This window comes from Mycosarcoma maydis, chromosome 4 (assembly GCF_000328475.2).
Source record: "Mycosarcoma maydis chromosome 4, whole genome shotgun sequence".
In the NCBI taxonomy this organism is placed as follows: domain Eukaryota; kingdom Fungi; phylum Basidiomycota; class Ustilaginomycetes; order Ustilaginales; genus Mycosarcoma; species Mycosarcoma maydis.
In genome coordinates this window covers 625183-651272 of record NC_026481.1, presented here as the reverse complement: position 1 = coordinate 651272, position 26090 = coordinate 625183, and the positions used below count along the sequence as shown (strand labels likewise).

General features: G+C 55.6%; 7 protein-coding genes across 7 annotated transcripts; 4 read left to right on the top strand and 3 right to left on the bottom strand.

The window, feature by feature from the left end:
* Nucleotides 1-574: 574 nt before the first annotated feature.
* UMAG_06288 (uncharacterized protein) lies at nucleotides 575-5677 on the bottom strand (the record flags this gene model as incomplete). The annotated part of the gene is made up of 1 exon (XM_011389992.1): nucleotides 575-5677. One exon carries the CDS (start codon nucleotides 5675-5677, stop codon nucleotides 575-577), a length of 5103 nt encoding a protein of 1700 aa, XP_011388294.1.
* A 4871-nt stretch (nucleotides 5678-10548) lies between these two features.
* UMAG_06287 (uncharacterized protein) lies at nucleotides 10549-12621 on the top strand (the record flags this gene model as incomplete). Its single annotated transcript, XM_011389991.1, has 1 exon — nucleotides 10549-12621. One exon carries the CDS (start codon nucleotides 10549-10551, stop codon nucleotides 12619-12621), a length of 2073 nt encoding a protein of 690 aa, XP_011388293.1.
* Nucleotides 12622-14349: 1728 nt separating this feature from the next.
* On the top strand, nucleotides 14350-16794 carry UMAG_10761 (uncharacterized protein; the record flags this gene model as incomplete). Its single annotated transcript, XM_011390062.1, has 1 exon — nucleotides 14350-16794. The coding sequence occupies one exon, from the start codon at nucleotides 14350-14352 to the stop codon at nucleotides 16792-16794; it is 2445 nt and encodes an 814-aa protein (XP_011388364.1).
* Nucleotides 16795-17323: 529 nt separating this feature from the next.
* On the top strand, nucleotides 17324-18480 carry UMAG_10760 (uncharacterized protein; the record flags this gene model as incomplete). Its single annotated transcript, XM_011390061.1, has 2 exons — nucleotides 17324-18207; nucleotides 18303-18480. The coding sequence occupies 2 exons, from the start codon at nucleotides 17324-17326 to the stop codon at nucleotides 18478-18480; spliced, it is 1062 nt and encodes a 353-aa protein (XP_011388363.1).
* Nucleotides 18481-18610: 130 nt separating this feature from the next.
* Nucleotides 18611-20038, bottom strand: UMAG_06285 (carbamoyl-phosphate synthase (glutamine-hydrolyzing) CPA1; the record flags this gene model as incomplete). Its single annotated transcript, XM_011389990.1, has 1 exon — nucleotides 18611-20038. The coding sequence occupies one exon, from the start codon at nucleotides 20036-20038 to the stop codon at nucleotides 18611-18613; it is 1428 nt and encodes a 475-aa protein (XP_011388292.1).
* A 998-nt stretch (nucleotides 20039-21036) lies between these two features.
* UMAG_06284 (uncharacterized protein) lies at nucleotides 21037-23307 on the top strand (the record flags this gene model as incomplete). The annotated part of the gene is made up of 1 exon (XM_011389989.1): nucleotides 21037-23307. The coding sequence occupies one exon, from the start codon at nucleotides 21037-21039 to the stop codon at nucleotides 23305-23307; it is 2271 nt and encodes a 756-aa protein (XP_011388291.1).
* Nucleotides 23308-23539: 232 nt separating this feature from the next.
* On the bottom strand, nucleotides 23540-25411 carry UMAG_12332 (uncharacterized protein; the record flags this gene model as incomplete). The annotated part of the gene is made up of 1 exon (XM_011390112.1): nucleotides 23540-25411. The coding sequence occupies one exon, from the start codon at nucleotides 25409-25411 to the stop codon at nucleotides 23540-23542; it is 1872 nt and encodes a 623-aa protein (XP_011388414.1).
* Nucleotides 25412-26090: the final 679 nt, after the last annotated feature.

Below are 26090 nucleotides of genomic sequence, written 5' to 3'. Positions count from 1 at the left end.
CTGCTAAGTTACCCAAAACACGCACACGCACGCTAAGAGCATACTCTCATGGCTTGGGCTCTTCTCCGCTTTCTTCCTCGCAGGCGTCCAACTTGACAGTTGTCAGTCACGAGTCACGATTTAGAGATTCAAGATTTTGCCAGAGTGCCAACATGCACAACACGGCATTCACGATTCACGATTCGTGCCTCGCACGTCGCAGCGCTGTTGAACGAAATCACCTTTGTAAATTCATTCACGATTTGCCGTTTGCGCCAAGGCAAGATGAAAATCGGTTGAAAAGGGACGATCCTAACTCACTCACCACTCACACGACTTGGCACAAAGAAAATCCTGGCCTAACCGCATCATTCACGATTCGTGATTCACGATTACACTACCCACGACCAGTCGTGAGCATCTGTCTCCGCGGAGCATGGCAAGAATCACAAACCGCGATCGAGACCAGTTCTGACAAAGTGACTCTGAAACATTCTGCAATCTACATAGCATGCTGGTATTGAATTGAATGCAATCGATCGTTGTAATGTAATGTGCGAAAAGCATGCTGATCCATTCGTGATTGATTCTTTGTTTACTCTCCGGTAGAGGACCACATAGCAGGCCAGTTGACGGGTAATCGAGGCACCTGTGTCGACTGATCCTGCGGGAGCGAGGCAAAAAATTCGTCGTGCTCCTGCACCGTCTGCTCATACTCGCGCAGACTCTGAACAGCATAGATGTGCAGCGTCTCGTCGTACACCTCCGTGGAAGAGGTGGTGTCATTGCCATTGATGCCGCTTAGCCCCAAACCCAGGTGGTCTGCGGGCAGATCGGGCACCGGTGGCGCTGCGTCCCCCTCTGCTTCCGCTACAAGCTCCGACGCTGGTCCAGGCAGCATCGAGACCCGTCGTGAGAAGGCCCGAGAGATACGCGGTGACATGGGCGTTCTTCCCGGTGTCGGTGGGTGTTGTGCATGTCCTGATTGCAGATCAAAGACTGTGTCCTTGGCGATACCAGCGTCGTGGGTGGGGGACAGCACCAATCCCGATCCAGTGCTATCGGCCGCTTGCGACGACGACCTCGCCGCCTGTTGCTGCTCTTTGATGTCAAATTCAAAGCCGCTACTGCTGCTCTTGGATTTGCCTCCACGGATACTGCCAGCGAGCGTGGAAACGTCCGAGATGGTATCCGAGCTTGCTGATTCGAACGACGTGCGTGGCGTGGTGCGCGCGCTCCCGATGGTCTTGCTGTCGTCGTCTGACTCGGTCGCCGTTGTCGTCGTCTTTCCAGAAGTAGGCGAGAAGGGCTGGATGGCGCGATTCGATCCGTTCTTGCCCTCCTTGCTCGAGCCACGGAACGCCTTGAGCCAGTTCTTGGTTTTGGAGTGTGACGACTTTTTTGAGTCGGAAGACTTTGCGGAATCCACGGCGGTCATGCCCATGATCTTTTCCGCCTTGGGTCGGCTGTCGGTGCTTCCTTCGGAGCTTGCGCCGCCATCCGTAGAGGCGCGTTTAATGGTGCTGACAAACGTCGAAGTGCCTGACTTTCTCGATTTGCCATCCTCCGACTTGGTCCCGTCCGAACTCGAGTCGATCTCGGGCGAAAGCAGATCGTGCCTCTTTCGCAGCGTCTCCAACCGATGGTTGAACAGACGTACCACACGCACCGCCGTCCTTCCAGCTGGATCGTCGCTCGGCGAGGGAAAATCGTGAATGCGCGCCAGTCGGAAGACGAGGAGGTGCAGATAGTAGGCGCGAATCGTAAACGACCATGACAGGAAGAGCTTGTGGAAGACGGTCGGCTTGAGCAGGATCTGTTCGCAAAAGTAGATGCGGTTCTCGCTCGTCGCGGTCAGCACGCCAAAGTTGGCGTAGCAGAAGGCGATCGTACGCATGAGTGCCAGCGCGTGATCGGCGTTCTCAAGGAGCATGCCGATGGTGGTGATGATGAACGAGACGTCGATCAAACCTTCGCCGATAAAGTCGATCGAGTCCATGTGGCTGATGACGCCATCGAGCCAGTCGAGCAGACAAAAGACGCCCTGCACGTCGTACAGCGAGGTTCGCTTGACGAGCGCCTTGATGTGCAAACCAAGCATGGGCGCAAAGATCATGTTGGTGCCCGCTGGCGCACGCACAATGTCGACTACGATGGCCGTGCATCGGCGATTGGCAGCTTCAAGGATGCGTGGTTTGCCGGCAGTGCTTCCGGAAAGCACGTTGGCCGTCTCGCCGGCGGGGTTAAAGTTTTTCTGCGATGAGAGCGTGGTGACGGACAAGATGACGCGGTGCACCAAAGCCAGACATTTTTGATGTACACACGTGGCAAGATGCGCGTATCCGGGACCGCCAAAGAAGTACTTGGACACGCTTTCAAGCGTCTTGGAGCTAGCGAATAAGCTGGCAAGCTGACGGTGGTAGCTACGGCAAAAGCTGAAAAAGAGCTCCGAGTCGTCCGACTGCCATCGACGAAGCCAATTGCCCGACATTTCCACTTCCACCTCGGGCTGGCAGACCAAGAATCGATCGTCTTCAGCGCTTTGAGGATCCGTGCCGTTCGTCGAGACTGCAACCGACTCGCTGTCAAGCATCTTGAGGTATTCGCGCGAATCCTTGTAACACAGTGGGCGTAGGGTGGCAGGAAAACGATTGGCGAATCGGTGAAAGTCGACAGGCCTCTTTCTCTGCCAGTCAAACTCGCGCGCGACGCGCTCAAGGGCAAAGCGATTGACGGGCAGAGCACGCAGCAGCTTGCTTGCGACACCATTGACCCGGAAAAACGCAACAGCCAACAGGCGACCGGAAAAGATGAGCGTATTCTGGTAGACACCCTTCTTGTTTAGCTCGCCAATGGCGTACGACAGAATGTGACCAAAGACGGACGAGAAGCGAGCTTCGTCCTCTGGATCCGTGCTGAGGATCGAAGCGGAAAAGTTGCGGCTCTCAATGATACAAGCAATGCTTTCGAGAATGGCACCACGGTCGGCCGAGGTCTGCACGTGTTGGAGCTCCAACAAGAGCGAGCGAATCCAGTCAAAGAAGAGTGCACGCCTCGCTCTGCCTTTGACGTAGACGCCCGAGCCGACGACATCGACTGTGGCAGTTTCTGCCTCGAGCGCCAAAAAGGGGAGCAGAACAGCACGCAGCAAATTGCCACGGTCAGCAGCAGCAGCGTTGGACGACTTGTCACGGAATCGTTGGAGAGCATTCTCGACTTCGTGCCAGGCGCTCGCGGGAAGCAGGTGTGCGTCGGTAGCCTCGTCGGTGAGGCCGTCGGCGCTGGATACGCTGGAAGCGCGACCCGAGTAGCGATTCTCGTTGCGAGTGGGTGCACGAGAGTCGGAGCGGTCCGTGCTCGCCTCGGAGAAGCGGCTTTGTTGGAGAGGTGAAAAGGTTGCCAGAGCTTCTTGACTGCGTCTCCATTTCACGACATCTGCGCTCTCGTCGGATGACTGCAGCGTACGCTCGCCGTTGAAGGCGGGTGAGGCGCGGCTGAACGGCTTTGAGAAGTTGCTCGGCGATCCCGAGCTGGATATGACTGGGGGAACAGCTGCAGCGGCGGCAATGGCTCCGGCCTGCAAAGCGGCTTCTTCGCGAGGGCCAGGAGAGGCTTCGAGCTTGTTCGGCGGCAAGCGCAATGTCTTGAGCGAAATTTCGCGCGGAAGGCCGGGTCGGTCCATTTCTCTGACGATGCTGGTCTGCGCGCTGAGAGTCGATGGAAGGAAGCTGCTGCTGAACGATGCGTTGTCGTATGATGTGAGCTCTGCTTTGGGCGTTGCTCGGTCCTGTTCTGGTGTGGAGAATTGGACAAAGCTCTTGTCGGCGGGCGGCGTTTGCGGTGCGCTAGCAGACGGTGCAGAAGGCTTGGCTGAATTGGATGAAGTGGCAAGTTGGTGTGACGCATCCAAAGCCGTCGTGTTCTGCTTGGGCGTAGCCTTGCTTGGACGGTGAGCAGCATCGTCGCCGTCGTTGTTGTTGTTTTTGGTGGTGGTGTTGTTGTTGTTGTTGTTCTTGTTGTTATTGTTGTTGGCGTGTACGTCGTTGTCGTCGTCGCACAGAGCGAGATAGGAGCGTGCAAGCAGACTGTCTTCGGAGGTGGCGTCGAACGGACTGACGTCGCTGTCAAACAGTCCATCGTAGGCAGGTTCGTCGTTCGAGCCGAGCTTGATGCGGGCCTGTATCGCCTTGTTCTGGTCGAGCGACGTGTGCAGGCTGGGCAGAGTCGAGCCGTGCTGTGGTGGTGTGGCGCTATCGAGGGATGCGATTCGTTTGCTGCTGTCGTCTGCGGTGGGCAGTGTCGATGGCTTGGAAGTGGTTGGCTCCTGCTTTGTGAAGGTAGCGGAAGGAGAAGGAGGCTGAGCTGGCGTAGTGGTGCTGCTCTTCGTGGCAGTTTCGTGATCGAAGAAGCTCATGCTGGGCAGGTCGAGGTTCAAGGTGGGTGCGGATGCTTGGGGAAGTGCAGGAGCAGGCGCGAGTGTGGGCGAAGCGGCATTGACACGAGCGGCCGAGGCCTTTGCGCGCTCGGCATCGCGCTCAGCGTCTCGCTCGAGCATGGCGCGCTTGTAGGATTCAGCGAGAGTGAGAGGCTTGGATGCTATGCTGCTGGTGTCGGCGAGGGGGGGGTTGTCTAGATCGGTTCCGGTCACGGCAGGTAGTCGAGACGGTGCAGGTGTTGAGGTGGCAGGCAATGGGACGTCTGCGTGTCTGTCTGGGGTGGATGACGGCGGTCTCACAGAGGAAGAAGGCGGAACTTGTCGCGTTGCTGGGGATGCGGATGCGGATGCGGGTGCGGGTGCGGGTGCGGATGCGGATGCGGATGCGGATGGCTTAGGCGTGGTAGGGTTGATTCGACTGGAGAAAGGACGGGCAGACACGGTGTTGTCGGAATGGCTTTGAGCCTTAGGATTGGCCATAAAGCGCTGCGAAGAGAGACGCTGCATGGCGGCTTGCTGAATCAACTCTGCAGGAGTAGGAGTCGAATTTGTAGCTGACTGCGATGCAAGGGGCGTTGGTGAGCCACAGGCGGAGGTCAAGACACCGACAGAGGCGGATTGGGAGGATGCACCGTCGAAAGGGGCGAGGTTATCCAGGTCGGATTGGGAACGATGGAGAGCGAGAGTATCCGTATGCCTGTGAGTGGTTGGACTGTCTGCGGACGACTTTGCGTCTTCGGACTGGGCGAGCTTGCGTCGCTGTGAAGCACTAGCAATGGAGAGCCTTTGACGCGCACCGGTAGCACCGATGGGCACGAGAAAATTGCGAGACGAAGTGGAAGTAGACATGGAGCCGAGGGAGACGGTGCTGCTGCTTCTGGGAAGAGCGTTGGGAGTGTGCGAAGTCAAGTGGGTGCTCGAAGCTTGCGAGCGCCACGTTGGGATTGGAATGGAGGCAGAAAAGCCAGAAGCGGCAGTGGGAGGGAACTGGAGGCCATCGGTGTTGGAACGAGAAGCTGGCAGAGTAGAGGAGGAGGAGGAGGACGAGCAAGCAGTTTTGGAGAATCTGAGGCGCTCTTTCAATGACTTTGTCGGTGGTCGTGGAGAGCCGATGCCGAGAGATGCTGGGAGGTGGGGTGTGTAGGATAGCGCCTTGGCAGCAGAAGGAGCGTCGCGAAGGTCAAAATTTGAGTCGCGTGTTGAAACATGCTGCAAGCTGGGAGCGCTCAACGAAGTGGAGAGCGGGAGAGGCGTGTGCTGCATCTTGTGAGAGTTGAGACGAGTGGGGAAGGCGCTTGTCTAGGATTTGTAGAGGTGGATGGCGCGGAGCGTGTGCACGCGCCCAGAGGCGACGTTGCAGTGCAGCTTGAGCAACAAGAAAGCTCTAACGATGAGAGTCGATTGAGGAGCGCGGCGGCAAGAGAACCATCTGATCGAAAAGGGGGGATGAGCGTTTGCACGAGCGCTCGGCGCCGTGCGATGCTAAGGAAGCGCAAGAAAGGTGCAAGGAGCAAAGGAACCAGGATCCAACGAGATCGAGGAGAGGTTGAGTAAGCTGTGGAAGATCGAAAGGCGATAGACGTGGCAACAGTAAAGGATGATGCGAATGGATGATTGAGCTTGGGTAGAAGGTGGCCAGATTACAGAGTCGAGGGTGGACGCGAGTGTGGATGTGGGTGCAACTTGTTGACTTGGCGTACGAATGGCAAGAATGACCGGAAGAGTGTGGATGAAGATTCAAGACGAACGAGACGCTGTAAGTGGCGAGGATCGAGACAAAGATGATCAGCGTTGGCGATGACGGCGACGAGGACTTACCGCATCAATAGCAACAGCAACAGCAACAGCAACAGCAACAGCAACAGCAACAGCAGCAACAGCAGCCGGCGTAGAGGAGCGTGTGACGACGACAAAGTGTCTTTGTGCAACAGCTCAGCACGCTACGCCCAAAAAGGCGCACGAATCCGAATCGTGAATCCCAATCCCAATCCGAATACCAAAACCAAAACCAATACCATCACGAATACGAATACCAATACCAATACCAATACCAATGCCAATCCGAATCAAAATCACGAATACTAACACAATTCTAGCCGGCGCAAGGTACAGCGGAGATTCTCGTCTGCGGGCAAGCCGAGAACCTACTGCTTATGCAGCCGCCGTGGTTTCAAGTCACAATAAAATTAAATACTAAAAATAAAAGTTATAAGCTAAAAGTCTTAAAAAAAATCCAATTCACTCAACACCAGTAACAAATTGCCGTCCAAATTTAGCAGTCACGAGGAGCAATGGCAGCGACAGCGACAGCACAGAAACAGCAACAGCAACAGAAACAGCAACAGACACAGCAACAGACACAGCAACAGAAACAGAAAGAGAAACAGAAATTGGACGAGTTAGTGAGTCGTGAGTATCGGTGCGACACCGACGTTCGCCTGACTGACCTTCAACCCTATCGGCAGTGACGATACTGTATCTCTCGGTCTCTCGGTCTTTCCGACCCTCTTTGCGGCTCTGCCAACGCGCCACTTCCTATTATTGAAGTGCTTTGGCCAATTTTTCCGACTTTTATCGTATCGAGAGTCGTGAGTAGGCAAGCCTAATTGACAATTTACCATCCAAGCCTGCTCACTCACGACTCGGTGACTCTCCGCTCGGCTGTGGATGTGCCAGGGTGCCAAGCTGGCCGAGAAAAGACCTAGCAATCTCTTTCGTCTTTTGTTTCGGACAAGCCTAGTGGTGAGTTGCTCGGTGGCTGCGCTGGTGTCATTACGCTAGCCCAGCGGTGTGATTCACAACCACGGGACCCTTCTTTTTCTTCGTTGCTCAGTCCTGAATCGCGAATCGTGAATGGTTTGCGCTTGCCGCGATTGACACGCACGGGCACTCACAACTCGACTCACACACACTCGTGACTACCGAGAGTTAGTCTTGTACGTTGCAGCAGCCTCGCTCGCACGTCCTTGTCGCCCAACAGTTGTGAGTCCCGCGTTCTGTGGTGTCGACGCTGATGCTGCACGCCAAGCAGGCGAAGCGAAGCAAACGTGTCTCACAATTAACTTAGCACATCGCCTCGCCCAGCCCTCCGCACGGCTCTACTCGAAATCCAAAATGACAGTGGGTCTCATCCTTGGCGATTCGTGATTCTTGGGTCCGTGCTTCACACGATGGGTGATTCACAGATTGAAGCGTAGTTGAGCGCCTCGTCAACGGGGATCACAAATTCTCCATTCATCCAATCTCATCCTGAACCATATCCAAGATTCATTCACAGATTTTCGTGATTCCTTCCCGTGCTTTCAAAAAGCGCCGACTCACGACTGCCAAGCGCGAGAGGAGACGGCAACTTCTTTCCGGTCAATTTCCCTTCTGTGGTTCAGGCGAGCTAACAGAATCAAATGCAGCCCACGGCCAACCAAGCTCGCTTTCCACACAGCCCAACACGAAACGGCAATTACAATTCGCGCGATTCGCGATCGTGAATCCGAACCGCTCTTCCTCGTGGTTGTTGCCTTGAGTTTCCCTTTGCTCCTGCTTCCTGGCAGCAGCCGTGCTGTACTGCACAGTGCACCGTACAAGTACACAGCGAATCAACGGCAACCAACCATGCCAGCCTTGCAACACTCGGGAGCGAGGATACGTCAATTCTTAGCTCCGTGCTCCCGTCTGTAACTCTGACCGCCAAAATCCAGGTCTCACCTGCTCGCTGCGCGCAAAACATGTTTGCCTTTTTGCCCTTGGCTTTGGCGGCTCGAACCAGCACAGAGCGGTCTCCATCCTCGTGACTGTGGATGCTTCCAAGTGAGATGCAAGTCTTCCCGTCACGAACGACTTTGGCCTTGCCCTGATCGATAACCCTGGCGGCATGCACGCCTTGCATTCACGATTTTAGCCACTCACGTCTCACGACTGACGACTCACGGCTGTAGCCAAGTTACCAGACGCGCGCCATCCATTCACGATTCGGCCCCGTTCGCCTGGTCGAGCCTTGCATCTTTTTCATTTGTTTGATATTACCGATCTGCACATGGCTTCCCACAAGCACAGCTACTGTATCTTCTGCTGCTTCTGCTGCTGCTTCTGCTGCTGCTGCTGCTGCTGCTGCTGCTGCTGCCCGTGTGCTGCTGCTTCCCGTGTTTGTATACATAGACGCCACATGGGAAGCCAGTCTGCGGATGCTTCTCCCTCGCCATCCCGTGCTGAAACACAATGCGAGGCAGATCAAAGAATCATCTGAAAAGCCCTTCTCCCTGCATGGTAGTAGCTCTGAGCCACCACTGTGCACCAAAACATCCATCAGAGTCATTTTGCACCAAGACTACGCAACAAATATCCTATTTATCCCAGCAGAATCACGAATGCCACAAAGATGCCCTCGTGGCTGCTGTTCTTGACAACCTACATGCAGCGATGACCCTCACGTCTCGCACACGGCAACAATTGATTACTTCCATCGTGTCACCGACACGCAGCAGCAGCAGCAGCAGCAAGTCATTAGCAATGCACGCGCTCCTCCGCCCTCTTCGACATCGACCACAGCTGACAGTGCATAGTTGCCCGAGTGATGAAATGAAATTTGGACCCTGGTGCAAGCAGAAGCCCGTCGCAGACGAAAGTCGCAGACGGTGCCTTGATCACCAAAGACGAGGTGGTGCTGCTCTTGCTCAAACAAGACCTCTTCTATGGCCTGTCGGTCATCTGACGCAAGCGCGCCTTGTCTGCTGACGCATCACCTAGAACAGACCAGGATGTCGACGCTTGGGACGCAGACGAGCGGACGTTTGATTCACGCCGCGATTTGCCCACTGTATCGTCTCCGCCATCGTCGAGCTGTGAGAGAAGAAGACTATCATAGGCATCAAGGGACACTGAATCCCACGATCAATCGCCCTCATCACGTTCGCCCATGGCGTGAATAAGGGTTCTTCCCTCATCAAGCCAGAAACGGTGTCCAACAAGCTAGATGAGACCCCTGGTAACAATCACGAATGCCCCAAGACTTTCAGGCAGTCAACCTCTTCTATTTTACGATTAGGTGGTCAAACTATACATGTACATTCACGAGTACGGACGTAGTCCTGCGGCTTTCGCTGTCGAGATTGAATGAGCCAGGCAGGAGGGTGACCGCTCTAGACGGTTTCAACGCTTACCAAATCACCGCAGCCACAGATCGGTCTCTGCATCATCTAATACAATAATAAATCGAAGCGGTTCACAATCACGAGTGAAGTTGTGAATTGGTCATTCGTGAATCACGAATGAAGGACAAAGATTCGTGATTCAGATTCATGATTTTTACACGATAACTAGCCGCAACAGCAGTTTGTGAGTCGCATAGTCACACCAATTTATAATACTTTGCACCAGAAACAGCAGTCACAGAGTCACGACTCACACGAGTCACGAGTGTGTCACGAGTCTCTCTGTCAGCGAATTTAGAGACGTGCCGTGCAGATGTGCAGATCGTGACGTGTGACCGTGTGTGACTTGTGATTCACGATTGCGGCTGTTCTGTGACGTCGAACCACACAGCGTGATCAGTCCGAGTAACTCGTGACTAGTAGACTGGCGCGGCTCTGAAACTGCTTTCCCTTTCCGGCCGCTGCCTGTCTCGCTTATACATTTGTGATTCGTGATTCTTGAGAATGCTGATCCGCCGATTCCCGATCATGGATGTTTGCTTCGTGTTGTTGGACCCTCCTTTTCGCTCTTTGGCTTGTTGGAGCCTCCTTACCATCGGATGACAGCTGGATGGTCCACATGCACTTACTTGTACGATCTGTATCGTCCAGACTCCTCTTTGCCTAAGCCTATCTTGGCGAATCCTCTTGGAAACGCTGCCTGCGCGTCCCAGTACAGCGCTCGCCACTTGGCAGCATTCTGACGACGGGTGCGTGTCAGCCAATCCAGAGTTAGACGGCCGGTTTGGCTATAGCTACGATCACCGTACAGACACTCGGGGCCGGTGTTGGTTTTTTGCGCGCCATGCATCGCGTATAACGATCTCACCCTCTACTTGATCCGGCCATACCACTGTTCGGCCCTTGCAATCAGCTCTCGTTGCGCCATCATCTGCAGACACTGTTCTCTGGCATCAACAGCGTCATCTTGTTGACCAATCAGTGCCAGTCATGACAAGCCTCGACGAGCCTAGCCAGGACTGGCCGGCTTGCACGCTGAGCTATCGCCACTTTCACCTTCTCTGGACATTGCCTGTCTGTGGCGTGCTCTTGGTGATCGCTCGGCCATTCCTTACCAAACTCGACCGCGCCAAGCTCATCTTGCTGCCTATCATTGCATTCGTATGGACAACGCCATGGGACAATCTCATCGTCCGCAACCGTGCTTGGTCCTATCACCGTCACTGTATTTGGTTCACCATCGGTTACGTACCCATCGAAGAGTACTTTTACTTTATCATCCAGAGCCTCATCTCAACGCTCTGGTGCACGCTCATCACACGTTGGACCCTGCCTAATCTCTACCTCACGCCTTCAACGCCTGCACGAAGGCCACTAGCTCCATTCGCCGTGGCTACGTGTGTGGTATGCTTTGTGCTCGGCCTTCAAGCAAGCGTGCCAGCCACACATACATACTACTTTGGCATGATCTCTTGGTGGTCTTCCATGCCGCTGGCTCTGTTGCTCTGGGGCTCGATCGACTTTGTGCGCAATATGGGCGTTGGTGCTGGATTCATTCCATTCGCAATCTCGGTGCTCGGCCCTACATTGTATCTGTGGAGCTCCGACATCTATGCGCTGCGCAGAGGAACGTGGCACATTAACCAAGCTACTTCGCTCAACATATTTCCCATCCCGGATTTGCCGATAGAAGAGATGCTCTTCTTTCTTGTGACCAACGTCATTCTGGTGAGCGCCTGCTTCACATTTGACCGCTGCGTGGCCATCTGCAGACTATCCGCACCGGATCATCAGCCTCCGTTATCGCCCAGCTACCTTCCACTCGGCTCGTTGGCTACATATACCAAGCTTTGGGCTGCTTTTGTTCGCTCGGATCGGAGCTCGCTTCCCACGAGCTGCGCATCGGCAAGCGTCGAGCCGCAAGACCTATCTGCCTCGCTTCAAGTGCTGCGCGCCGCTTCCAAGTCGTTCAACGCGGCAAGTCTGCTGCTGCCGTGGGACCTTCGCACCGACCTAGGCTGTCTCTATGCTTTTTGCCGCGTAGCAGACGATCTGGTGGACGACCATGCCCAAGAGCTGCAGGCCAAAGCCAAGAATCTCGACGTCGTTCGAGACATTGTCGACGCCGTCTATGCAGACTCAATAGTGGATCGCAAGCAGCATCTGTCCACGCCGATCGGCGAACGCCTCCGCATTCTGCTTGCATCGGCCGCGCTATCCGACAAGATCAAGCAAGACACTCGCGCGGCAGCAACGTCCATAGCACCGCTCACGCAATACATCCCCAAACGGCTCTGGTACGAAATGCTGCAAGGCTACTCTGCAGATCTGCGCTTCCAACACCAGGATGCGCGCCAACGCACGCGATTGCAGAGCATGGATGATTTGGTGGAGTACTCGCAGTGCGTGGCTGGAGTGGTGGGAGAGATGTGTATCCGAGTCATCCTCGGACGGTGTGGCTCGACGGTACCGTTGGATCTTGAAGTGGATCGCAAGATTGCTCTGCGAGCCAGCAAGACGATCGAGCAAAGCATTAACGTGAAGCCACTCGATCTCAACCGAACCGCGGATGTTCACACTCTTCTGTACGAGGCAAGACGCATGGGAGTGAGTCTACAGCTCGTCAATATTGCGCGCGACGTTGTGCCGGATTCGGTCGAGCTGCGTCGGTGCTACCTTCCAGCCGACATGTTTGACAAGGAGGAGGATGACGGCATGTACGAAGCCCTTCTCAAAGGCCGAGTTGCTCTACCAAGGCACGCAAGCAAGCTCGTGCACGGCGCCGAGGAGCAAGGCGTAGTGCGGCCGCAAGACGTGCGCAAGTATGCGCTAAGACTGCTCGAGATCTCGCAACGCCTGTACGACGAATCCTATCCTTCGCTGCGTCAGATTCCCAACCGCCCAGCACGCGCAGGCCTGAAAGCGGCGTGCTCCGTGTATGCTGCGATAGGCAAGCGCATCCAAGCGCAAACCGAAGACGAGATCAGCTCAGGTAGAAGAGCGCGCATGTCGAATCTGGATCGCATCTTGCGCGCCATCTCAGCCGTCTACTTTGACGTCTGAAGCATGCACACATGCATCATCGGAACCCAAACTATTTGTTAGCAGCGCGAAGCAGTACGACATGCGATCATGTAAAGGGAGCTCTTGAGCGCATTGAGCATATTGAGGGCATTGAGCACATGATGAAGTGTTTTGGTTTGTGGTTCATGGGACGATAGTGTGACTCGTGACTCTGGCTGTGAGTAAGAGCGCAAGCACATGGCTGAGAGACGCACGCGCGTGAGCGCGATGCGCGCCATGACGTTCCGTATCTCGATTCTGATACGCCGAGCCGAGCAAATCACTTGAAGCATTATTCGTGATTCATGATTCTCGATTACGATCTGGATTTGGCCGGAGCAAGTCGTGAGTCGTGAGTGGTAAACACTCGCATGCAGTCACGAATTCCAGATTGTATCATTCATTGACGTGCCATTGCGTAGTTGTGAGTTGGATTCACGATTCACCATCACGAATCACGAATTGCAGCTCTTTTTTTTGAACGCCGTTGGTTCTTGTCTATCGCTCCATAAGGTGATCTCTATTTGCCCTTAGTCGTGATTTTTCCGGAATCGTGAATCTCGGTCAGCCAAGAGGCTTGGCTTGAGTCCCTGTGAGTGAGTGTCGGCGTTGATGCTTCGTGCTTCGTGCTTCGTGCTTCGTGCTTCGTGCTTCGTGCTTCGTGCTTCATGCTTGTTCTTGTATTTGAAAGAATCACAAAACGTGACACGCTCCAGTCTCACGCTGCCTGGCTCTGACTCACGTTAGTGACACAAGTAAGGGCGTGAGGAAATGCGAATCGTGAATCACAATTGTGAATTGTGAATCATGAATGGTGAGAAGGTATGCCGCTTACTCGTGGATAAGCTGTCATCATTAAGCTTTTGGCAGCTTACATTAGGTGGAGGAGCATGCTACCAATCACCGGATCCTCCGCTTCGCAGTGAATTCAACTCAAGGCTTGTGGCCTTTTTTTTTCTCTTCGGCCTTTGCAGAAAACTCGAACAGACGCAAAGATGGCTGTCTTTCGGCAGCGCTTCCGCCGAATTCGACTCACGACTGTGTACGAGTGTGATATGCTTTTCGTTGGCACTTTTGCTGTAGGCAAGTGTGTGTGTGTGTGTGTGTGTGTGTCTGTGTGTCTGTGTGTAGGTGTTTCCTGTTTCCTTCGGATGTCTCTCTCAGCATGTTTGGGTTGTCCAGCCTCCAAGCCTGTCGGAGCTTCCACGATCACCAGCGCACTGCTCATCGCTTCTGTGTTTCGAGCTCCTGCTCTGTCAGCCACTCTGCACGACACCGCGGGTCAGTCGGATAGCGTGCGCGCCACAACCATCAGCGACTCCGGATCGTTAGAGGCTCTGCGTCATCCCTTTGACCTAAGCGTGGAGGCTTGCTTTCTTATCGCCCTCATTATCACTGCGCTTTCCATCGTGGCCTGCGCTCGACTGTCCTCATGCGCGTACTGGCTACCTGAAGCATTCTTCTATCCGCTTCTTGTGACAGACGACGAGCTCGCTTGGGAACCAACGTCGCGCCAGCTTCGAGGCCTTAGACCCAGCCTTGAAGCTAGCCACACATTTCTCCCCCGATCTCATACAATACAGCTTTCACGGCGCCGTCACGTGTAGCTCAGGTTGCTGCTTCTGCTTCTGTTGCTGCTAGAATTTCTTCGTGATGCGTCCTCAGCACAACGGACGCCGGCCAACATGGCTCGCCACAACCTCTCTGTTCACCGCACTCGTCGTCATCATGCTTGTACCGGGCACGATGGCAACGCACGGAGGCATCGGAGGCACTCAAATGCTGTACACATCATCAGCAGTCTATTGTAGTCCTCCGGAAGCCATCCTGATCTCGGCACTCGACCTCAAGTTTTACCGCGAGAACCGCACGCTCGAATTCGACATTTCAGCTGCTTCAGTGCAAGACGATCTGCGAGTCTCGGTATCCGTCGACGTCAACGCCTACGGACTCGGTCTGTTTTCGCTCGCCATCGATCTCTGCGACACCATCGCAGCTCTGTGTCCACTGCCCAACTACCAGTTCGCAGGCGCAGGCGTGTTTGACGTACCCGAACAATTTGTGCGAGAGATCCCGTCGATCGCATTCACCGTGCCTAACCTCGAAGCCGTAGCTACGGTCGAGCTTACCGACTCCAACAACACCGTCGTCGGCTGCGTTCAGGCTACTCTGTCCAACGGTAAGACCACCTACCAGCCCGCCGCAAAGTGGGCCGTCCTCGGCGTGTTTGGCTTGGCAGTCGCCAGCTCCGTCCTGCACACATCGCTTGCCTCGAGTCTTGGTGCGGCTCAGTGGCGCGTGGTGGATGTGTTTACCACAATCCAGCATATCCCCATGTCGGCGCTCTTGACGCTCAACTATCCCAAGGTGTTTTTGGAGTTTGCGCGCAACTTTGCCTGGTCCATCGGCTTGATAAACATCCCCGCCGTGCAGAGGTCCATCCTCTCGACGCGCGAAAAGACCGGTGGCGCCAAGGACGGCACGTTTGGCGCTCTGCTTCAGGCCGAGAGTGGCAAGCAGTTCAACCCTTTCACCAGCCAGCGTTTGCGCACTTCTTCGGCTGCTACAACGCCGTCGCCCTTCTCGTTCCTTACGCTCCCCGCGGGCGCGCAGCAGCCCAACGCCAACACCAGCACCAGCACCAGCACATATGCCGCCTACAGTCGGCTCTCCGAGCCGCTCAGTTTTCGCATAACCAACCTCGGCAAGCGTCAGATCTACGCTCCCTACACAGGAGCTGGCGGTCAGATCGCCCAGAACGTTGGCTCAAACTCCCTGCCCGTCATCTCGTCCAACACGCCACCACCCAACGGACTGGGCTACTTTGCCGAGCTCAACAACATCTCGCCTGCTAGCGCGTTTCTCACGGTGCTCGTGAGTTTGGCGATGCTGTTTGCAGCGCTCGTTGTCATCTTCATGGTAGTGTACGTCTTGGCCGCGATCTCGCGGCTGGCTACGCTGCGACGCAATGGCCGGGTGGCGGCTTGGTCGTCGCGTCTCACAGGTCGGTCGTTCTGGGGCATGTTCTGCCGTCCCTTGTTCGGACGTGCTGTGGCGGCTACTTTGCAGATCTACCTCGTCTTTGCCTTTTGGCAGTGGCTTCGGGGTGATTCATGGGTCCCGGACATGCTCGCAGCCATCCTACTGGTCATCTACCTAGTCGGAATCGCACTCATCTACGTGCCCGTCTTCGTCGCCTCGCGCCGACTCGGTAAGGACCAACTGTTTTACGGTTCTACTCCGCCCGCCAACGCTTCCGCAATAGCTCAACGGTGGGGAGCCATCGCACACCCTTTCCGACCCAAATTCTTCTGGTTCGGTTTGGTGTTCCTGCTCGTCTACTTTGTGCGTGCGTGCTTTATCAGCTTCGCGCAAGGTCGAGGGAATGGGCTGCGGCAGTCGATCGGTTTGGCGGCAACCGATCTCCTCTTCTTGCTCGTCCTCTGCATCTGTCGACCGGGGCGTGACAAAACGAGTGACTTTGTCATGATCTTCCTTCTCGTCTTCCGCGTCCTCTCGTGGGGAATCTGCATCGCCTTGACGCCGCTAGCGAACATCGAGACGATCCCAAGGGTCGTCCTAGGTTTCGCATTGATCGTGTTCACCGGGATTCCGATCGTCTTCTTGTTCTTCTTGACCGTTTGGGATCTCTTCTCGCCGTTTATCAGAAAGAGGCAGTGGAGCGCTACGCGTATTGGCGATTCCGAATTGAACGGCAAGCGCGATACGGCGTATTCGTTCGGTGCGGTAGGAGCGGCGGCAGCGGGAGCGGGAGCGGAAGCGGCGGCAGGGCCGGGGCCGGCGCTGCGGGCTACTTCCAACGGTCCGTCGGAGGTGGACAGCGCAGTGGATGGGGTGAATTCAGATAGCGCTTCGTCGGAGGACGGTGCAATGACGAGCGGTCGCACGGGGCTCAGAGATGGAGCAGTGCCGGTAATGTCCAGCTCTTTGTCTGGGCAGACGTCGAAAGACGCCTCCAATCCGCCTCCTGCCGCGGTGACGGCTGAGTCGGTAGAACATTCGGCCTTGGCTGCAGAATCGCACTTGACAGCCGCACCACCAGCGCCACAGCAACAGCCCCATCTGTCTCCGCGTCCACCAGGTCCATGGCATGCCAACTCGAGCGTCTCGGCCGCTTCCGGACAGACGGTCTACTACGATGCTAGAACGTGATACCCTTCTCTTGCACCCACATTGCATCTGTCGGATAGCGCGCGCACGTTTCATTTATCAAATACCTCATCACTCTCGTTTACTTTTCGTTCATGCTCATTTAGATTCCGTTTGGATCTTTGTACGTTCTGGCGAAGCACAGCTGTACATGGTCTGTTCTTCTGCAGTCAATCGACTGCTCCTCGTAGAAGGAGACGCCCAATTTGTGGTTGTGGCAGTGATGTGTGGCAGTCAACCGCGCAGGGTATGCAGCCTGCGTTGTTCGAATGGGCTTTGACTTTTAGTCACGAGTGGGCTGTGGTGTGCTGGGCTGGGCTGGGCTGGGCAAATTCGAAAGTCACAGTCGTGAGTTCAAGGCAACATCGACGAGCGTGCACGGGCCTCCACGTTGCACGCTCTGGCATGATTCACGATTCTTGTGGATGAGCTTGCTCAGCTGGGATATCACACTGACGACTTGAGCTTGTACATGTGCAAGGCTGTTCGAGGCCAACGTGAGGGTATCTTTCTGGACCTCATTTGATCGACGATGGCGTCAGCATCTGCGTTAGTAGCGCCGCTGCATGGCACGCTGCAGTTGTACCAAGCCAAACCGGTTGCGCTGCCGTACGTGGACACGGACGCTTCGCTCACACACACGCTTGTGTTTGTTCCTGGACTCACGGATACGCTCGGTACGCTGCCGTACCTACCACGTCTCGCAGCGCTTCTGCACTCTCGCTCATGGTCGCTGGTGCAACCGCAGCTGACGTGCAATCTGGGCGGTTACGGACAGTGTACGCTGGAAGGTGATGCGCGTGAACTTGCCGCTTGCATCTCACACCTCCACAACACTAAGCCAGGCGGCAAAGTGGTATTGATGGGCCACTCTACTGGGTGCCAGAACGCGATCGCTTATTTGCTCAGTAGCAAAAGAGCTAAGAGCGCAAGGATTCATGGAGCTATTTTACAGGCACCCGTATCGGATCGAGAGTTTTACGAGATGCAGCGAGACGCTGCTGAGCCATGCGAACGCGAGCGCATGGATGAGCAGCTGCAGCTCGCTACCAATTTGGTGCTCCAGGGCAAAGGATCCACGCTCATGCCACGAGATTCAATCGACCTCGCCACTGATCCAGACGATGCAGACGACGCAGACGATGCAGACGATGCAGACGATGCAGATGCGCAGTCAGGCGTAGCCTCGACGCCACCCAACGGAAACGTGAGCGCAGTGCTCACTCCGGCCATTACGGCGTATCGTACATGGTCGCTCAAAGCTCGCGGTGGGCACGACGACTTTTTTAGCTCGGATCTCGCCGACTCGGCCATCACCGACACGCGCGCCGGTGCGAGATCCATCGCCAGAGCGCTACACAATCTTCGCACCGCCACGCCCACTGCACGTATGCTAGCGCTGATTGGCGAAAAGGAGTAAGTCAGCCTCGCCTCCCGCCTTGCCTCGCGATTCAAATCGTCCCCTTTCCCCACTAACCACGCACCCTTCTCAACATGCGCCGTGATTTCAGCGAATACGTACCAACAGGCAAACAGGCCATCCTACTTGAACGTTGGACGCAGCTGCTCGAACCCACAGGCGGCTTCCAAGCAGAAATCCTCCAACAGGCAAACCACCAAGCTGCCAGCCAAGTCGCCACAGACCACCTATTGCAACTCGTCGCCAAATTCCTTGCGCAACTCAGCTAGTTCATATCGCCTCTGGCGTCCTCGCACATCCCTGCACACAAGTCAGAGAAAGTGAATACTAACATTGCGCTCAGCTCGGGAACGCTACAATTTAGGCAGACGTGAATGAGCAACTTCGGAATTGCGACATCTAAAGGTGAGCAGGGCTCTGACCAACCACGCCGAACTCGTGAGCGGGGAAAGCAGGAGCGCCCTGGTTGACGTGCATATGCTCGGGCAGACCGGCGCCGACATCCCTGCCCTGGCTACGCTTGATCCTGACGACCTCCTCGACAAAGTCTTCAAAGATACCGTTGGTGTCCTCGGGCCCACCGGCGTGTTCCGGGTGGAACTGCACACCCCAGACCATGGCGCGTTGTTCGTTCAACTGCGTCCTGATGATGCCTTCGACCGACGAATCGTTCGCATTGACGAACCAGGGCTGCCATCCTTCCGGCCACTTGGACTCGTCCGGGGTGAGAGCGTACCCGTGGTTCTGCGAGGTGATGTAGACACGACCGCGCTTCACAAAGTTTCCTGCCGACTTGAGTGCTACGACGGGCTGGTTGTGACCTCGATTGCCAAACTTCATGCGGTACGCCTCGACACCAGCGGCGATACCGATCACTTGGTTGCCCATGCAGATGCCAAAGATCGGTCGGTCCCATTCGGCGATCGCCTTGCGTGCCATGTCGAGAGCCGGTTCGATCGAGTACGGAGACCCCGGTCCGTTGGAGAGGAACAGACCGTCGAATCCATCGCGCACCTTGTTGAAGTCAAAGTTCCATGGCAGCACCGTCACCGAAGCACCACGGCGGAGCAGAGATCGGAGGATGTTGGCCTTGCAGCCAAAGTCCATCAGTGCAACGTGCGCTCGCGCAGCCTTGGCACCGCCGACAGGGTGGAGCACATACGGCTGCTTGGTCGACACCTTGGCGATCAGGTTCTCGGCCATAGGATCAACGTAGTCACCCACAGCGGGCGCTTTGTCGTGGCCATCGCCAACAAGGATGGCGCCGAGCGTAGAACCCTGGTCTCGTAGGAGCGACGTGATGGCACGAGTGTCGACGCCAAAGATACCGGGGACGTTGTGACGAGCACACCAGGTGGCGAGCGACTCTTTGGCAAGGTAGTGCGAAAAGCGCTCGGCAAGGTTCGAAACAACCACGCCGGCAGCTTGGACCTTGTTGGACTCGAGGAAGGCACCCACGTCGACATCAGCCGGGTGCTCGACAGGCGACTGTCCGCTTCCGTTGTCGGGCACACCATAGTTGCCCATGAGAGGCTGAGTAAAAGTGAGGATCTGCCCCTGGTACGATGGATCAGTGAGCGACTCGGTGTACGAGGTAATCGAGGTGGTGAACACTGTTTCACCAAACACGCTGCGAGGAGCCCCGAACGAGCGACCAGTGAAGGCCTCGCCAGTCTTGAGGTGCAAGGTAGCAGGCTTGGATGCGGGAGCCTCGGTATAGGTGATGGGCGCAGCAGAAGCGTGTGTAGCGAGCGAGCGGATACTGCCAAGTCGCATCAAGCGAGCGCCAGCGCGCTGGAGCATCGAGTTGCGGATAGGAGCGAGCATGTTGGTGATCGGAAGAAAAGAAAGACGTCAAGATGTGGTGATAATCGAAAAGCTCTCAAGCGTTGTGCGAGGACTTGTAGACAGAATCACTGATGTAGTCGTCTCGGGTCTGCTGAACGAACATGCGCTATACAGCCCTAAAGGGATCGGGCGAGTGAGGTTGAGTGTTCGCTAATGGAAGAAGGATGCAAGAAAGCTCGAGGTAGTCTTGGCTTTGATGTCAGACAGGCAGTGCGCTGCGGTAGCGATCGTGTCGATGAACAGAACAAGAGTGCGGATAGATGGGAGCAGGAAGCAGGAAACAGGAAACAGGAAACAGGAAGGACGCTGTGGATACGAGCGACGGTCAGAGATAAGAAAAGAGACCCAAAAAGATGCAAACGCCGAGTCACACTTTGACCTTTACTGCGCTGTGCTGCGACTGACAAAATATCAAAAACAAAATCAAAACCAAAAACCCACTCGTGACTCTGTGATTCTCAAAGCGGTATCGCAAATCGTGAATCGTGAATCACTGAATGTGAATCATGAAATGTCGAGTCAACTCTTCTTTCTCACAGCAGACCAAGCACGGACGCAACTCACGCGTGATTCACGATCCATGATTAAAAACGGTGGGAAAATTTCTGGTCGAATCACAAATCACGAATCAGATCTTCCAAAGTCGTCAGTCAGTCACGAGTCTGAAAGTCACGAGTAGCGAAATCTACGGTTGGCGCTGCAGTTGACGTAATTTTGTCGGACGAATCACAGAATTGTCTAAGCGAGCCAACTGTGAAGATCCAATTTCAGCAGCGTGTAGCCCCCATTGGCATGTTGCTTTTTAGATGCTAACATCGCAAAATCCATAAACCCCCCGAGTCACGAGGTGCTGCACCGTCCGTGCGAAAGCAACGGCGGAGCAACAGCGGAACAAGTTGAGAAGGGTCCTCGACGCCTTCCTCACCAACCAAGACCATGCACGCCGACAGAGGCAGTCCTTGCGCCATACGGTAATCATGGCGGCAGCAACAGCAGCAGCAGCGCCGTACACCATCGATGGTGCTGGTCCAAGCAGATCCCCCGTCGACTTTTCCGCAGCATTGTCCATTTGGCGAGACATCAACCTCGTCGATCTTCAGCAACAACTCAGCACCACCGCGCCCGAACTGTTCGAAGCGCAGAAGGCAGCCGTCTCCAATCGGAAAAAGCTCGCCGATCAGACACGAGAATTCAAAAAGCAACCTGATGCTAACAAGCTGGAAAGCTTCAAGCCCCTGCTCAAGGCCTACCAGACCGAGATCGATACGTTGACCAAACGTTCCAAAGCAGCAGAGAATGCCTTTCTCAACGTGCACTCGGCTTTGACAAACGCGCCTGATCCATATCCGCTTCTTGAGGTCACGCTGGAACAAGCAGCATCGCTCAATGATCTCGAGAGCCTGAAACACGAGAATGCAAAGCTGCAAACCGATCTCGCACGCAGCGCTGCTGAGGCTCAGGTCAGCCAGGAGAGAGAAGCTGAGAATGCTCGATTGCAGCAGCGTCTGCGCTCACTCGAGCAGGATTTTGAGGCAAAAGTACAGCAGCGAACGTCCGCATTTGAACTCGAATTATCGGCAAAGTGGGACGAGAGGATACACAACCTGAAGGAGCGAGAAGCTGATCTCACAAAGTCTTTGAACTTAGCCCAAGAGCAACTTCAGCATCTCAAGTCCAAAGACGAGACAGCCACCGCCAAGTTGCTCGAAAAGGGCCTTGATGAAGACGGCGACCATGCAAGGAACGTCGATGGCAACTTTGCCGAAGTCGAATTGCTGTCTCGTGACTTGGAACGTGCGCACGCCCGGGTTGAGACCCTCGAGAGGCGCAACGAGCAGTTGCGTGTCGACATTGAAAGCGTCAAGAGTGGTCGTCATGACACGGAACGAATCCAAACGCTCGAAGCGGAAACGCAAGAAAAAGACCGCAAGCTGCAACAGCTTCAATCTTTGCTCGAGACCGAACGTCAGCAATCGGCAAACTTGACAAAGCAACTTGCCGCGGCGCGCGATGAAAAGCTTAAGCTGCAAAACGAAAAGGAAGCAGAGATCGAATCGCTTCGCACCAAATTGCTCCAGCGCAGTGATTACGCCAACATCAAGCGCGAGCTCGAGATCGTCAAGGCGGTTCACTTCAATGCTGAAGACGATGAAGATCTCGATGCATCTGCCCATGTCGCTGGCGATGCAGAGCAGAGTTCGAACAAGCAGCGACCCGCAGATGCAAAGAGTCTCGAAGCATTGTTGCTGGAAAGGAACAAGCGACTTGAGGACAACTTGGCGACATTGCGTGTATCTAACTCTGAGTTGTCGAGTTCGCTCGAGCAGGCCAACTTGGAGCTTGTTCGACTCAAGCAACAACGCTCGCATCTCAAGACCCTGAATGATAAGCTCGAGATGGATCTTGCTTGCGTTGGCACGGGACATCGTTCCAATAGCAAGCGCATGGCTGCGCTGAGCGCCGAGGACGCTCTAAAGGAAATAGAGTCGCTCGAAGCTCAAGTTGAGCAAGCAGGTCAACTTGGCAAAGCGAGCAGCAAACCAGTGGTCCAATCTACGCCTGCACACCAGGCCGTCGCCAACGGAGTCGAATCAGCATCACTAGCAAGGTCCGTCGAACCCTCTGCAGCTTCGAGGTCGTCTGTCTCTTCTGCTGCTCCCTCTTCCGGCGGCGGCGGAGGCATCGGGGGTGACAACAGCATCCTGCCCATCGTTACTTCCCAGCGAGACCGTTTCCGTACGCGCAATGCCGAGTTGGAAGAAGAGCTGCGCAAGCAATTTGAAACCATCAGCGAGCTTCGCAACGAGATCAAGACGTTGCAAGCCGACAACCTTGGCCTGTACGAGAAGGTGCGCTATTTGCAAAGCTATGGCCCTGCTGGCAGCGGCGCAACGGGGGGTCGAGGCGACGCTGTGATTCAGATCGGCACTGGCAACGGAGCGTCGGGACGCAGAGACGCATCGGGAGCCTATCCTCCACCAAGAAGCGACGATAAGTATCGTGCCAGGTACGAAGAGTCAATGAACCCATTCGAAGCCTTCCGCGGACGCGAACAGTCGCGCGCCATGGCGCAGCTCAACCCGCTCGAACGTGCGCTGCACATGCTCACGCGCTTGGTGCTGAGCCATCGACGCATGCGCTTGTTCTTCATGGTGTATGCCATCTTTTTGCACTTGCTCATCTTTGGCATGCTCCTCGAAGTGAGTCATACGTCGTCCGCTCAGACTTGCTCTTTGCCACCACGGTGAGAGCAGAGACGTAGAGTCGTGCTCCACTTTCTTCACGCATCTTGTCTTTAGCCATCCCTACCCTGGGAATGCGGTCTCACAACAGCCGAATTGTAGCGTGTAGCGTGTAGCGTGTAGGCGCAAAGAAAAAGGAAAACACGAAAAGGACTTTCACATCCAGTTTCTCTATCTAAGACGTAAAACGAGTGAGGTTGTTAGTGTGTGGGTTGCTGGCTCATTCTTGGGGGGTAGATCAGAAGCGGATCGAGTGGTCGTCGGTGAAGGATCGCGAAGAGGGGCTGGGGAGAGTGGGGGGTGGCAGCGTGGACATTCGCGAGGATGGGCGGTCGGAAGAGGTGGAAGGCATGCCGGCGCTGAGCAGGCTTGCGCCTGTGGCGTGTTGTATGTCTTCACCAGTTGCGCCAGCGAGGATAGCAGGTCCGGGGAGCGCAGTGTGGTGTGCAATGGCTCCGCGATGGACGCCAGCCTGCTCGTCTGGATACTCTGCTTGTCCTGCTCCACCGACAATGTTGAATGTCGAAGACGGATGGATCGCCATGGAAGAGGTTAGAGAGGAGCCCAATTTTCGATCTCGATCGCGTGACGCGTCGATCGGACGAGCTGTGGACGCGGTAGATGGTGTCGAAGAAGCTGAGGTGGTGGCAGTCGTGTAGCTGTCTCCACGCAGATGGTCCATGCCCATGCGGAGCGGAGGAAGATCCATCGATCTGCTTCCGGGACGAAGCATGCTGTGCCCGAACGGTAAGTCGGTCTGTTGCCCCGCGCTGCGCAAATCTTCGTACTTGTGCTCTCCAGCTTCACCGTACGCATGAGATCCACCCGCCATCCCTCCAGATTGCACCCTCCCCCTTTCTGCCGCCACACCACTACCGACGTCGCCACTGCTACTACTCGTGTTCCCACCTCCGCCACCACTCTGTGCTACACCCCCTGACGCATCCTGCCTCTTCTTCTCCATCGCTTTCGCCTTGGCCCTTCGGTTCTGAAACCAGATCTGTACCGCTCGGACCGGCATGTCGAGCTGAGCGCTGATTTGCTTCCTCAGTGTCGCATTGGGTTTCGGAATCTCTCGAAACGTTGATTCGAGCACTCGGAATTGCGTCTTTGTGGTACGTCGTCGATGCTTGATCTCGAACGGGTTGAGAGGGTAGAAGCGCGAATCATGCAGAGCGGGCGGCAAGTACGAGACGTATTGCGAAGAGAGTGATGGCTGTGCGTAGCTGTCATAGTTGGCAGCTGCGCCAAGCGAGGCAGAGGAGTTGGACGATGCGTACATCAAGCCGGACGATGGCAGCGGAGTGGAGACCGAGGAAGAGTAGGCCAGACCGCCAGTCATGCCCGACGATGGAGCGTGTTGATGCGTCGAGTGGTAGCCGTACTGCTGCGGCTGAGTTGCCGACATGGACATGGACGCAGGCCGCACACCATACGCATGGTAGTCGGATCCACCCACCGCCATGTACGCGTACGAACTACCTGCGCTACTCACGTGCGACGAAGACGAATGCGCACCACTAGCCATACCGGTCGGTGAGATAGCTGGCAACGAAGCCGTTGAAGCATATCGATGGTGAGCACCACCGCTGCTTGGCATCTCTGACATGGAGTGATGATGCGCATCGCCCGGCGTCATGGCCGATGTCATGGTAAGCTCGCTGTCGCTCGTCGCGCCCTGGTCCCAGTACGACAGCAGCGATCCGGACGACGACGAAGAGGAAGGCGCCGATGGACCCGCAGTCGCAGCCGTCGCAGCCGTGGCAACAGCAGCATTGATGCTGGACGGATGCGAGTGCATGTGTACCGCCGGGTTCGCGCTCGACATCCACGTAGGCGTGGAAACAGTCCGAGGTATGCTGAAGCCTTGATTAGCACCACGCTGCATTCCATGCTGTTGCTGGTGCTGTGTATGCTGTTGCTGATGCTGCTGCTGTGCCGACTGCTGTGGGTACGGCGGTGGTGGCGGCAGCGGCTGCTGCTGCTGTTGCTGTTGCAGATGACCAGCATGATACTGCGCCTGCTGCGGTGGTTGTGGCTGCTGCCCTTGCACAACGCACAGGCTGGCATGATGCGCCTGCAACCTACTCTGGTGATGAGTTTGATACATGGGTGGTAAATGCGCTGCTCCACCACTTGTCTGTATGTGCGGAGACAGCGTTGAAGAGTGGTGTGGCTGGTGCTGGTTGAATGATGGCGATGCTGTCGGTCTTGGATAGCGCTGAAGATGCTGTGGCCGGTTGGGATCTGTGGTGACGAACTGGTCGATCGTAGATGAATGCTCTCTGTTTTGAAATCTATCTGAAGTATGCTCTGGTGGCGGGTTCCGATCAGGGAAGCTCGTGTCTATCATCTAGATGAAGGCAGCTCCAAAGAAAGTGAGCATGTGTCGTGACTTTGATCTTGTGACTAGGACGGCGGGGACGGCAGCGACGGCAGGGACGGCGAACGATGACAAACGAGTGACGATGAGCGGGAAGTCGAGACTACGATGCTCAAAGCAGAGATGCAAGGATGGTGACGAGGAATCAAAGGCAAACAAGCGACGCCGCTACATAGCCATGTGAAGCCAAGCAAATCTGAGAAGGACGTCTACGATTGATTCGAGCGGACTTGTACAATGAGCTATCGGCGTTTTTGTTGGCGCTTCACTGCAGGCGCGTAAGGCGAATCGTTGCAGTCAGCGATGGTTTGCAAGATCGTCAACACGTCGGAAGCAAGTGAGAGCTTGTCGGCGCCAGATAGGAGAAAGACCCACCAGGAGGTGTTCTCCACGGACGCTTCCGGGT